Source organism: Gastrolobium bilobum, unplaced genomic scaffold, assembly GCF_033153095.1.
Source record: "Gastrolobium bilobum isolate Gb01-03AN ecotype WA unplaced genomic scaffold, APGP_CSIRO_Gbil_v1 utg19911, whole genome shotgun sequence".
NCBI classification, from domain to species: domain Eukaryota; kingdom Viridiplantae; phylum Streptophyta; class Magnoliopsida; order Fabales; family Fabaceae; genus Gastrolobium; species Gastrolobium bilobum.
In genome coordinates, this window is record NW_026898798.1 from 368213 (window position 1) to 382292 (window position 14080).

The 14080-nt window shown below is 33.8% G+C and overlaps 2 protein-coding genes across 2 annotated transcripts; both read left to right on the top strand.

The window, feature by feature from the left end:
- Positions 1-2175: 2175 nt before the first annotated feature.
- LOC133284228 (probable plastid-lipid-associated protein 4, chloroplastic) lies at positions 2176-5834 on the top strand. The gene is made up of 6 exons (XM_061481224.1): positions 2176-2567; positions 2681-2794; positions 3697-3795; positions 4653-4727; positions 5195-5262; positions 5508-5834. The coding sequence occupies exons 1-6, from the start codon at positions 2280-2282 to the stop codon at positions 5578-5580; spliced, it is 717 nt and encodes a 238-aa protein (XP_061337208.1). The 5' UTR covers positions 2176-2279; the 3' UTR covers positions 5581-5834.
- A 1587-nt stretch (positions 5835-7421) lies between these two features.
- On the top strand, positions 7422-12565 carry LOC133284220 (uncharacterized). Its single transcript, XM_061481217.1, has 7 exons — positions 7422-7998; positions 8377-8520; positions 10327-10399; positions 10774-10879; positions 10977-11073; positions 11914-12009; positions 12090-12565. Exons 1-7 carry the CDS (start codon positions 7474-7476, stop codon positions 12243-12245), a joined length of 1197 nt encoding a protein of 398 aa, XP_061337201.1. The 5' UTR covers positions 7422-7473; the 3' UTR covers positions 12246-12565.
- The last annotated feature ends 1515 nt before the right edge of the window (positions 12566-14080 follow it).

Here is a 14080-nt window from a genome sequence, read left to right on the forward strand (position 1 = left end):
CAACACCATGAGAGAAAAAAAATAAATAAATAAAAATTAAGAAGCACCCAACCACCAAGAATTTGATAGTACGTAGCAACTCTCATGGTGGTTGGATTGTTGACATATGATTGTCCTCTCCTAACAAAATAACAACATGGGCTGATAATTCATACATATGCATTTGGGGTTGCTAATTTTATACGATCACATTCTTTTACTAAATTTCTGAACTTTCTATGCCTAAATATATAGCAAGACATACACTCAATCACAATTCTATATCTGTTTTGCATAACATTTTTCTGCTTCATTCTTTTTCTCTCTAGTTACGGTTTCTATATGAAGGCGTTCATATTCATATACACTAAAACTCAAACAATTGTCGTACAATATATTAATTAGAGTAAAATATTTTTTGGATCCTTAACAAATATTATGAGACCCAATTTAGTACCCGTTTGGATGGGCTTTTATTCCTAAAAAAGTTATTTTTTTTTAAAATGAAAGTCATTTTGAGAATTTTTAGATGTTTGAATAACAACTTTTTAAAAAAAAAAATTAAAATAAAAGTTAAAATGCTGCTTTTTTTTATAGCCAGTAGTTGGTTGCTTTTGGAAAAAAGCAGAAATTAAAAATAAAATAAAAATTTTTTCGAGAAAAAAAGATAATATAAATTTTTAAAATACAATTTTAACCTTATCTTATCATACTTATTTTATCTCTCCTTATCTCACGATCATGCTATTTTATTTCTCATTTACTGTAATTTTATATATAAAAGTGTTTTTTTTTTATTTTAACATCTAAACAAATTTTTTATGTAAAAGTGATTTTCAGATCATACATCCAAACGTAAAATAACTTTACCTTTTAAAAAAATTTATTTTTAAAAAAGCAATGCATAAAAGTCATCGGGTAAAGCTCTCAGCTAGATTCAGAAAGTTTGGCACTTAGATCGACTAACCTATAGACGTTGTTAACGAGCTAACCTAACTAATAGAATCTCTTTCTCTAGATTCAGAAAGAATTTCCTTCGTAATTAAGCAGCATCCTTTAGGGGGGAATACCGGGTATAACCCAAAATTCCTGTAATAAATGCTATAACTTCATCAAGGCGACCGGAGGGAGGACAACACAACCTAGTGCATCTCTGTCTTGAAAGCCCGCCCTACAGATAGGAGTTGCTCATCTAAACCGGCCCTTAATCCTTTAGGGAAAAAAAGTTAACTCATGATCTCTTGAAATTTAAAATAAGTCCTTTTGAGGGATTAATGAGGGTCTTCTTCAAATTTCAGGTGAATTACGATTTTACTCAGAACCGATAACTAATAATATTTGTGAATTCGAAAAAATTCGTACGGGACGACAAAAAAAATTAATTTGATACTTTAAAGTTTGGGATTAATATTTCTCATATTATACGAGATAATTTTATCACATATATATGTCCATAAAAGTATGTGGGGCCATAGGAGAAAAAGAGACAAAAAAAAAATGAGTTTCATACATTTTTATGTATATGTAGGAGATAAAATTATTTCCTATAACATGAAAAATATCAATCCCTTAAAGTTTACATGTCATATATACTGTTTTAAAAAAAATTCTCTGGATTCTAATACACATTATTTTGCTAGAAATTTCAAATCAATCATGGTATTGGATTATATTGTTTGGAAAGACAGAAATTTGAGACTTACGGAAAAGAAAATTGGGAGCAAAGAAACGTAAGGCGAATGATTTGGCCCATCAGTTTCTGAATGTTAGATTCCGAGAGGTGTAAATGATTTGGTCCAACAGTTTCTGTGGGTTAGATTCCTAGATGTACAAATGATTTGGGCCATTACAGTTCCACAAGGGTATTATTATTAAGTAAAAGTTTAATTACTAGGTTCATAATATTTTATTAGGGAAAGTTATACTTACAACCTTTTACAACTAATATCTTAACTGTTGATTTCCGTCAATCAACTGTTAAGATTTTTGCAAATAAAGTTTATTAAATAATTATCAATTCACAATAAATCTTAACCGTTGATGGACGGAAATCAACGATTAAAATATTAGTTGTAAGAGATTGTAAAAGAAAATAGGTTGTAACTCCATGTTCTATTCTATGGTGAAATATTTTAAGGAAAACTGCAGATTACACACTCATGTTGAGCTTGTTTTCACGTTTTGAGCATAAATTTTGTTCAGTAACGCTTAATTCTTATTATAGTTACAATTCTAATCCTAATCATACTTTACACTCAATTTTAATGGTTGGCAGTGCATAAGCATAACCCATACTCTCAATGGCTCTCTACACTTCCACTGCTACTCTGCCATTCAAATGTGTAATTGATTCCCATCCTTCACAACCAAATCCTCTTTTATCATTCCCACGACCAAAATTCAAGACCACCCACATCATATTACCTTTTGCTGATTCTGGGAAATGGAGGAACATGGTTTCATTTTTCCCAGGTTTTCTTACTGGAGGTAAAGATGTTCAGAGCCTCAAGGTAGAGCTCTATGAAACAATTGCACCCCTTGACCGAGGCGCCGAGGCTACTCCTGAGGATCAACAGCGTGTGGACCAGGTTAAAGTGAAACAAACATTAACATGTTACATGTTACATGCATAACTTAAGTGGCTTTGTTTCACTGTCTTTCTTGGTTTCCTTGTTTGTGACTTTAACTGTGTCTTATCTAGATTGCTCGTAAACTTGAGGCTGTGAATTCTGTTAAGGAGCCTCTCAAGTCTGATTTGCTCAATGGAAAATGGGAGCTTTTATATACAACATCTCAATCAGTTCTTCAAACAAAGGTTTGTCTATGTTACTTCTAGGGGTTTACAAATTCAGATTCCTTTACATTTCCATTCTGCTCTTTCTGTGATCCAAATGAAGATTTCATGACCTGTGTATGTGGTCTAGATTTGATGGCAACATGAGACAGATGATAAAGGCAATTTTATTACAATGAACACCTCTTAGAGAAATATAATGTAAAAAACAAAAAAATCGACATGTGCAATATCCACGCTTTAAGCTCAAAGACTTTTGCGTGAGGGATGTTTTAGAGAAATATAATATAAAACTATTGATGGCTTCATTTACAACCTTAAGCTATTAGGTGAAATGGTTGCTTAACATGGTCGGTTCGATCCTCACCGCCCTTCACTTTCTAGTTGAATTAAGACAGCATAAAATAGACAAAAAATAAAATAAAATTGGGTTTGTACAATATTCATACTTTAAACGCAAGAGCTCTTACGTGAGGGAGGGGATGTGTTAAAAAAGTTTAAGTTTAAGCTTTTGGGTTGAATTTGCAATTTAGTAATTAGTTGCATTTCCCAAATTGAATTTAGACCACTCCTTATTTATTTTTTTACTGGAAAATGTGAATATAGACCACTCCTTGTTGTGGTCTAAAGGGGTGAAATTGTTTATTTTGATGACTTATCAACGCACCTGGGGAAAATTTTCATAGTTGGGAGTTGGGACAAAGATCGAATCATATCAATTATGAGTGAGTCAATTTTGCTTGACTTGTATTACTTGGTCATCGTTCCTTGGCTGATCTCACTTCAAAGAGGAATTATGTAGCAGTCTTTCTTCCTTTTTTTTTATACTTATTACAATATGATTGATTTTGCAGTATCGTTCTCAAATTTATTCATTTGCCTTAGTAAAGTGAGAATGAATTGTTGTTGTATTATTATCCTAGAGACCAAAATTCTTGCGGCCGAATGGAAAGATCTATCAGGCAATTAATGTGGATACCTTGAGAGCTCAAAATATGGAAACTTGGCCGTTCTACAACCAGGTATTACTGTTTTAACATCTAGTTTAATATCTATTTATAGTGTTTGAAAACATAGACAAAGCAAATTCTGTGCTGTACTTCAGCTATTATTCATACAACTAGGTTTGTGAAGTATTTCAACTGGTCACTCTTGTTGAAGAGAAACATAATATGGAACAGGACTTTGAACATTCCAAATATAAGCCCAGTTCAGTGGTTTCTTGCAGTAAATCCATGTAGTTGAAATGGGAATAAAAATATGACCTAGATATAAGCTGTTCACTATAAGAATTCATATAAAAAGCTTGGTGCATTTGATGGTGCAACATATTCTAATATGATTCTGTTTGAGATGAACACGAGTATGCAAAAGTAATTGGAAGACAATTCTAGAGATATCGTCTTGGTGTTTGAGATAAATTGGTAAGGCATACTTGTCCTGAGCACACAGATGCATTTTTACCACTCTGGAATTCTGTTATAAGTGGCAGTTCCAGTTTCACTTGTCCAGAGACACCACATGCTAGCCGGTGGATCTAAATACTACCTTTTCTATTGAGCTTAAAGTTAAGTGATGATTTTAAATCTCAATAAAGTATAATCAAAATGGTTTTAGATACTGGTCTAATCCATTCAGTTTAAAGCTTCCACTTTCTAATTGGATTCTTTCAAGTATGTATGTCATATCTGTAACAGTGGCTTGTTTTAAGATGAAGTTTTAAAGACCATTTTCAATCTCTTGGATAAACAAAATCCTAGGTGTTAAGTAACTGTGTAAGTTATAGGGGCTAAATAATTGGTTGCCAGTAATTTTTTCTGATCAACTTCATTAAATTCACAATTACTTCGGAGCCTACAAATTGCCACTATTGCTGCAGGCCACTGCCAATTTAGTGCCTCTTAACTCAAGAAGGGTGGCTGTCAAGTTTGACTTCTTCAAAATTGCTAGTCTGGTAGGTGAATTACTTCTCGTAATTACTTTTAATATTTAGTCTATTTGTCATGTATTAAGAAAATATCTTAAGGAATAATAAATTATTGAAACTCAGAACCAATTTCTTACTCCCGGTGAAATGCATTTAAAACTTAGATACGAGCATAGTTGTAGTCTCGAATCACTTGTTATACCTGAAAATATGTAACAATAAGTGTTTATCCCAGTTCCCAGCCAGTTATTCTGAAGCTTAGAATAACAGTGATAATTCAGGCAAAAACTCCAGTTATTCTAACCAGATTAAAAAAAAGTAGATCTTGGATTTAACTTCTTTGCATACCTTTTCATCACATGAAGCTCTACCATGTTAATGGCCACTTTAAAGAGTTCCATAGTTTGTGTTCTAAAGAATCTTTATTTCTTCTTCTTGTTTTTTGCAATTCACTAATATGTTCCTGACAAATGAGTCTACAATACTAAGTACAGATACCTATTAAATCACCTGGGAGTGGTCGTGGTCAGTTGGAAATTACTTATCTGGATGATAATTTACGGTAAGTGTGACTAACAGAATTTTCTAGCCCTGTCTCACATGCTCACATCTTTTTTATTTGTGGAATTCAACGTTAATTGTACTTTTAATTTTATAGGACATGATGAACTACTAGGTTAGTTAACCACTTGTACGCGCATACACAAAATCAAAACAATACATGTCAATCATGCATATATAAGGCAGGGTATAGATTTCCATGCTGACTTTAAATTTGAATTTCTTTCTTCTACCTAAACCTGACAGAATATCAAGAGGTGATAGAGGTAACTTGTTCATCTTGAAAATGGTGGATCCATCTTATAGAGTCCCTCTTTGATGTGGGAGCCCCCAGAATTGGTAGTAGTGCCTTCAATTGTTGGCATGAATTAATGCTGCCACTGAACCAACATTCAAGTCAAGAAGTGGTCCAGTTTTTGTGCCTGGGATTTCTGCCCGTGTATGCTTTCTTTCTGTTATATTTTATTTATAATTTTCAGTTCAATATTTAAAACATTGGCATAACTTAAAACAACACGCAACTTATGTATTCTTATTAGCAGGGTATTTGGTAAACAAGAGTATTTTTCTTAGCAGGGTAAACAAACCTAGACTACTTCTGTAAGGTAGAGTTTCATTCCGACTCAAGTTTCAAATACTTTCTGAAAGAAACAAAATATTAATAAGTCTAAATTACATAAGGCACGTAAAGGGAATTTATAACCCAGAGATAAATAAAGATTATAAATAAATCTTATTTGGATACATAATATTAATAAAATATACTTTTTCTTTAATTGTATTATAGTAAAATCGTAAAAAATAAAGAAAGATATATCAATATTCTAAATAACACAATTATCATCAAATTCATAGATTAAAAATATCTAATAACTTATATAAGGCAAGAATTTCTTAGATTAAGTGCTTTCTTAATGCATAAATACTCACTTATATAGAAATTTGCCCATGAACTTCTTTAACTTTACGACGTATGAGTCATGACTCAAGTCAATTAAGCAATATACAAGTTGAAGTGAGAGTATTTAACTCATTAGATAGTATCCAACACACTTGATCGCAGTTTTTTTACGGAAAAGATTTTATCGTAATCTTGTGTATCAATCTCGGTATGATACACGTTCTTAAAATAATGATACGGAAGCTCATACAAAAGGGTTTGCGAAAATGTTTGGGCTTGTAGCCCATTGTACGATATCCTTCCGAACCCAACCCATTAAGAGAAGAAAGGTGGGCTTCAAGTCCAAGTGATGGTGATAATGTAAATAGGTTAGACTAGACCAGACTAGGCTTTGATTTAAATAAATCAGACATATATAAATTATATTAGGTCTGGTCTGACTTATTAGCCTGTGTATGTCCTAAATTATAAGTCTGATCTGATCTATATTTAAAAAATAAAAATTTTGCCTTAGGGCTGTTAGCTTGTTTAAGCCTATTAAACATTCAACAATTAAAAGAATAACTAAAATAATAATATTTTATTATTTAAAATTGTTAAAATAATAATTTTATTTATTTTATTTAAAATAAATAATATGATATAAGTCGACCTGTAGATTTATAGGCTTAACATATACAAAAAAGTCTGTGATATATTTTCTAAATAAGATTTTTTAAAAATCTAGATTTGTTCTAGTTTACTATTTGTAATGGGATAGGATGTTGTGACACCCAAGTTATGTTACACCCATGTGACACCCAGTCAATCTCATCGTTAGATCGCTTATGTTGATCCAACGGTTATATTTATTTCCATCTTTGTATGGTCATGATTTCCCAAATTTAAAGTGAAAGCATTAAATATGGGAAATCATAACCATACAAAGGTAGAAATAATATAAAATATTAATTTTGGGAAATCATGACCATACAAAGATGGAAATAAATATAACCGTTGGATCAACATAAGCGATCTAACGGTGAGATTGACTGGGTGTCACATGGGTGTAACATAACTTGGATGTCACAATATCCTATCCCATTTGTAATAGGCCAAATTTAACTTAATATAAACTAATATAAGCTAAATCATAAGTCGATGTAAAATGATATACCCCCGTTTACACACATAATAATAATCGAAACGAGCGAGACTATCCACCGTGGAAATCGAAATAATTAAAAAAAAAAAAAAAAAAACACGTAAAAAATGGTCGTGGCTCCCTCGCGAATCACAACAACAGTGAGTGTTTTTGGTTGGCGGTGGTTGATGGGCACGGCCATGGCTCCTACCATCTCTTCCCTCGCCTCACCTTCCCGCTCTCTTCGTTTCCCCTCTCCAAATTGTAACCCTAATTCCTCATTTTTCCATAGACGAACCCAATTCCTCAGCTTCGTCTCCAATTCTTCAAACCAGCGCAATGTCCATGACTCCACCACTCCTCCTCCTGAACCCTCCGAGAAGAAATCGTTCGCCGTCGCCACCGGTGAGCTCTTCTTGGGGATTGCGTCGCGTCTGATCAAACGCCGCAGCAATACAGGAAGCCTCGTGGGCGATTCGGCTTCCGTGGCCATGTTCGAGAATTCAGGGGAGTTTTACGAGGAGAGAATTGGTGCGGTGGTGGAGGATGAGATTGAACCCGACGTCGTTTGGGAACAAAGGGTTAAGGACGTTGAAGCGGAGCGCAATAGGCGAGTGGTTACAACACCTGGTTTTAGCTTTTCTGCTGCTGGACTTCTCTTCCCTTACCATCTTGGAGTTGCTCAGTTTCTCATTGAGAATGGTTACATTAAGGTTAATTTATATATTTATTGTGTTTATAATCGTATATTGAATTTTCACTGTTTCTCATTCTGTTTATATATGTAATTTCTTTTTTTGTTAATTGAGTTTTATAGGAACAAGTATTCAAATTGGATACTTATTAAATTAGATTAGACCTTGCTGCTCTGGGAGTTCCTTTTTAAATGCTCAATGTTTTAAACTGGAATGTGCCTTGCTAGGCGCTGGCTTCTGCTCACTCGTAACTTCATGTTTCTTTATATGTCCTTGTTGGCATATTATGCTTGTGCTACAAGTTATTTAATCTATCATTTTGGAAACACTTTTTTATGTCTTAATTTTATGGTCAAGTCTTGAGTTTATGGTGAGAATTTTATGATGCACTCGCAGGAAACCACACCTTTAGCTGGTTCCTCTGCTGGAGCTATAGTCTGTGCCGTGATTGCTTCTGGAGCTAGTATGGAAGAAGCCTTGAATGCTACTAAAATATTGGCTGAAGATTGTCGGAATGGGGGGACCGCATTTCGGCTGGGGGTATGCCTCTGTTCTGAAAGTACTTTATATGTAGTATTTTATAGATTAACGATGATCTTGCAAATAACAGTACATAGAGTGATCTGGTGGGCTTGAATGCTGATAATCAAATTCCCACACCCAATGTTTGGGTTGGAAATGACATAATGTAGAGGCTTTTCTCCACCTCAACTATCTCTGTACCTTGCACGATATATCTTATTTATTGTCAAAATTCTTTTATCTTTGGATTTACACTTTCACAAAGACTTAGATAGGGGAGTTAGCAAGCTAGAATTCCTTCTGCTGTGCTTGGACTATGGACTCTTCTGGCGAGCTTTCTTTTCTTTTCATTTTCTAACTCACTCTACTCCTGTTTAGATATTCCTTCTTGACCATCTGATTTGGAAATCCAAAACTCCCTCTAAAGTAAAGTCTTTTTCTGGACAGCAGTACTTTATAGGATTTGTTTGAATTATTTGTTGCAAGTTTGCAAGCCTTACACTCTTTCTCTGGATATGTGAATTATGTGCTTCCCTAGTTCAGAAACAACGGGGCACTTATTCTTGCACTGTAAGGCGACTACTTTTTATGGAATAGATTGTTTGAGATGCTTGGCTAGCAGTAGGTGTGTCCATCTACTTAATAACAATTTCTTCTGGCTAGGTTTAAAGGTTTTTCCAAAAGGGAAGATAAGATCTGTGACAATGTTCAATCTATGCAATCCTTTGGTGCATTTGGTTGGAGATTCAAGGGTGTCTTTATTTCCCCTCCTCTTGTGCGTGTTCAGCAACTAATAACTATTTCTAGGGGGTATCCTTTTCTGACTTGTGATGAGTTGGGCAGCTTTGCTGCATTTGTCATCTTGTACTTTCTTTTTCTTTCCTAGGAGGATTCCTTATCCTATTTTATTGTGTACTTTCCCTATTCTCCTTATAATAATTATTCTTTTTCTATAAAGAGTTTGTCGGTGCATAAACCTTCCCGACTTTAACGGTAGGGATAAGACCGATTGTATACTGTTTTACCCTTACATTTTTACAAAGAGAATATTTCCTAGAATCGATGTCGTGACCTTCTAATCACCAAGGAGCAACCTTATTGCTGTTCCAAGGCTTGCACTCAATTTCTTTTTCTATAAAAAGTTAAAAATAAATATAAATTCTCTTAGCATCATCCCTCAAAGTATTCTAGGATGCAGATTACATTTAACTGATAATATTGCAGTTATAGGTTGCAAAAACAAAAATTTGGTAATCAGTTGTTGGCTTGGTCTGATGTAGACATGTGTAGTTTCACTTGTGGAAAAAGTCTGAATCATTACAGTGAAATGTGGGTAAGGATTAGAACTATCATGAACCAACTATGCCCAAAAGTTTAAGTTATTAGGTGAAGGTACAAGAACCATAGAGACAAATAAGTGACAAGTGAATTAAGATTTCTGTGAATTTGGAGTCCCAAAAAAATCCTGCTAAATTGTGTGATTAGTGATAATCTCAATTATTTACCCCTTTAGAGCCATGCCACTTTCCTTGGATTCTAATGGAACTTTGGAACTGGAAAGGAAGAACTTGTCTGGAACATAAGTGTCAGTTATAAATAACCTCTCTTGTTTTTGGGATATAAATGTTGATAAGATATTTTTGTTAATTGATATGAGTTTAATCGAAATGAGAGCCTGTGTGATGTGCAGAGGACTGTGAAAATGTAACTAAATTATTATCCATGATGTAAGGCTGAGATTTTCTTTTATTGTAATATAATGCTTATGGAACTTTTTATTAGTTCAAATCTCACCTTTTCTGGTACAATTTTTTCTCTGCATAGGCTGTTCTACGTGGCGTTCTTGACAAGTTTTTGCCAGATGATGCTCATATAAGATCCAATGGGAGAGTTCGAGGTACTACTGGATGTTCAGCACTTCAGCTATTTTTGTTATGGAAAATTGTCTTGTGCAAAGAACAAAACTGGAAATTCTTCTCCTTTTTTTCTCTCTCTCTAGGACTAGAAGTAACACACCCTAAACATGAGAAAATATAGGACTAGAAGGAATTGTTATGATTACAACAATTTATGTTTATTATTTTAATTATTAAATTACATTTGTAGATTCATGGTTTATTAGTTTATTAATAAAAAAAGAAGAAGAAAATAAGGACTTTTTTGGAACTTTTGGGCCATAAAGTGAAGATGAAAACTGCCAAGAGTTCTCTTTATTACTAGTAGAGATTTTTTTAGGTCTTTCTGTGCCCTAATATGTACCTTCTGTCACAGTTGCTGTGACACAGCTTCTTTGGAGACCTAGGGGTTTGTTGGTGGATAAGTTTGATTCCAAGGAAGATCTCATCAATGCAGTTTTTACTTCTTCCTTTATTCCAGGGTGATTTGTTAGTGTACTATTTTTCCTTGGTTGCATCTAATGTTTTTTACTCATTATAAATGATTAAGTAATTTATTAAAAATTATACTTGCTCCAGATATCTTGCACCAAGGCCAGCAACGATGTTTCGAAATCGACTATGCATTGATGGGGGTTTAACGTTGTTTATGCCTCCGACATCTGCAGCACAAACAGTATTTTTATTAATTTATTTATTAGTTGTGCTATTGATTCTGTTGATTGATTATTTCGTGAAATCTCTGTTTAAATGTATTGGGAAGCCTTGCAATTTTTTTTTTAATTTTTGCTTTAATTTACTTCTATGTGATATCTATTATCTAAGAGGGAATTCTTTCCTCAGAAGACATTTTCTGAGGCCAAGTTCAGAAACTCAATCATTCTGGTTTGCAAGTAAAAGATGATTGCATCCACTACTCGCTTCATTTGTTATGTGGAGTCATATGGAGGATTTGGTGTTATACAAAGATTGGGATGGTTATTGAATAATTTTCTCGTACAATATTTAGATAATCTACCAATGATTGATCAGAGAGTAAACTTTGGTGTCGGAAATGTTGTTTTAGGCTATTCATTTTTTACTCTCTCCATTAACAATTTCCTTTTGGGCAATTCATGTTTTAAGGTACTTTTCAGTTTAAAAAAATGGAAGCCCCATGGTTTCTATTCAAAAACTAATTTGAGGTACTCATATAAAATGATGGCTAAGAAAATAATTCTGACTTTCTTGGAACATCTGAAAAGAGATGAAATGTATTTCTCTATTTCGGGGGATGGGGGGGGGGGGGGGGGGGGGGAAGTATCAATAAAGAAATTGATATTGAGCGAAAGGAAGCTTAGTGTTCTGGATAAGTGAATTATAGTGTACCTTGGCTACTCTGACTATCTGACATAATTGAAAATATTCATGCACTATGATTTTTTTGTTTCAATTCTGATGTGATTCATTCATCAGATTTATGATTTATCAAGTTTTTGTCACATTTTAACCTGAATAAGCATTTACCTCTTTACAGGTTCGTGTTTGTGCTTTCCCAGCAAGTCGATTGGGATTACAGGGGATAGGGATTAGTCCAGACTGCAATCCTGAAAACGTGTGGAGCCCCCGACAGGTAACCCTGCATTTTTGTGAATTAATATAATAATTTTCCCAAGGATATGTAGATGAGTATTCTGCATGGAATCATTTCAGCTTTTTAAATGGGCACTTGAGCCAGCAGAAGATGCTATTCTTGACCGCCTCTTTGAGCTTGGATATCTCGATGCTGCTGTCTGGGCAAAGGAAAACCCAGTTAAAGAATTAGTGCAAGATGATAGCCCTGTGTTTGGAAGTAGCATTGCTGCATAGCTCATTATGTAGATTGAAGATGCTTGAGGAAACCAGAGTATTGAAGTCAAGTATGTTACCTAGAAATGGAGCAAAAATTCATTGGTAGAAGTTCACAAGTACCAATATAAATCTCATTTCTTCATATTAATTGTAGATTGCAATAGAATACTTAACCCTCTACGAGAAGAGGAGAAATAAAAAGAAAGAAAAAAAATAGAGAGGTAATATATTTAAAATTTTAGTCTAAAGGTTCATGTATTTTGAAATCCTGATCCTCCTCCTGATTTATTGTGAAATACAAATAGGCTTTATAGCTAGTGATTCAAATGATGTACATGTTGGTCAGGAAATAGTTAAAAGCAACCAGTGCTAACATAATATATTAATAGTCCATGTGTGGTTCGTTGAATCGATTTGGTGTTCCGTAATTCTTCTTGCATAGTGAAGAAGGCAGTAAAATGCTTATAACTACGAAGGCGTTTTGAACCTGAGGTTTCACAAAGCAAAGAAAGCTACATAGGCTAACGAGAAACACTAGATTTTCTATTGAAGAGGAGGGCCTTGATGGATTGAATGAAATATGAAAATGTTATATGTAATCCGGGTCCTCTACAGTCCTAAAATGAACTACAGCTCCTGAAGTTGAAAATCTAAAGGTTGATATTCATTTAATTAAATTTAGTTTTAATAATTTTTCATTAAATAAATTATTTTGAACAGCTGAGATCCTCTGCAGTTTGAAAAAACTTATCCAATGTTAAACGTTATGATATTGCCCTTCATGAAGATGATGTCATTAATTCTTCTACCTCTTTGGTTTCTGCCACTCCTAATTCCCTAGCTCTTTCAACTTTGAAATTTTTATGTTTAATTAAGAGTGAAACTGTTAATTATATTTCATTTTATTTGTAAATTATTTTTCTTTTAGGTGATACTAAATATGTTTAATACAGTGTGGATAGTAATAAAATGTGGCCCTGCGTAAAGCGCAAAGAAGTGATAAGCCCTTATATGTACAGCTAGCCGTATTGCAAAAGTAACTCTGTTCTAGTATTTCTTCTTATGGTTAATTGGTTATTTTAAATACCAATGCCATCAACTTTGGCAAAACTTGGTTTATTATGTCCAGAAAATAATACTATTTTATGTTTCCACTTCCTACGCATCAACCAAAAACGATCTTTAATAATTATAAATGATGTACATATAGTTTATTAGTATTCAAACATGAAGTTTGAATTGACAAAGCGTTGACAAAGTAACCAAAAACTGAGTGGGAGACATGGACAGCACATTTTGCATCCTCCTTTTGCAGCAAGTCAAAAAGCATAGTGAAAGTGCATGTCCCTCTTGGTCAAAGGGAAAGAAAAAAAAAAAACCACATTGCATATATGCAAGCAGGTACAAGATGATCCATTGTAAAGCCAAGTCTCGATATATAGTTTTACTTAAAGGATACAAAACAACATATAAGTAGATATTAATTAAGGTTGAATTGAAAGTCTTTACTATAATTACAACAACAAAAGCGCCCACCATATCCCCACATATGGTACAAGTCCATGCACGCTGATGCACCTTCTTTCTACAAAAAGCATCTCTTAAATTAATTATAGAAAACTTTTTAGTTTCTTCCTTCATATCTTTATTATAACCTATCTCATCTTCAGTAAACTTTAGCTAGAATTCTCCATTTCCTTATGCTTTCTTTTTGCTCTATAGGGTTTCTCAGGGGTCTTGTTCCATAGACATTTTGGCATTCTGTCCACCTCCATTATTAGTGGGTTATTAAGGACCACCCCAGATGCTGACACAAATTGGAGGTGGCCAGTATGCCAAACTGGCTCTGTGTA

Bases quoted from the DNA above. Each gene is read 5' to 3' on its own strand.
- LOC133284228 (XM_061481224.1), top strand. From the start codon at position 2,280: ATGGCTCTCTACACTTCCACTGCTACTCTGCCATTCAAATGTGTAATT. The intron at 2,568-2,680 runs GTTAAAGTGAAA...TGTCTTATCTAG, and splicing joins ATCAACAGCGTGTGGACCAG to ATTGCTCGTAAACTTGAGGC. The intron at 5,263-5,507 runs GTAAGTGTGACT...TAAACCTGACAG, and splicing joins TATCTGGATGATAATTTACG to AATATCAAGAGGTGATAGAG.
- LOC133284220 (XM_061481217.1), top strand. From the start codon at position 7,474: ATGGGCACGGCCATGGCTCCTACCATCTCTTCCCTCGCCTCACCTTCC. The intron at 10,880-10,976 runs GTGATTTGTTAG...TACTTGCTCCAG, and splicing joins ACTTCTTCCTTTATTCCAGG to ATATCTTGCACCAAGGCCAG. The intron at 12,010-12,089 runs GTAACCCTGCAT...GAATCATTTCAG, and splicing joins ACGTGTGGAGCCCCCGACAG to CTTTTTAAATGGGCACTTGA.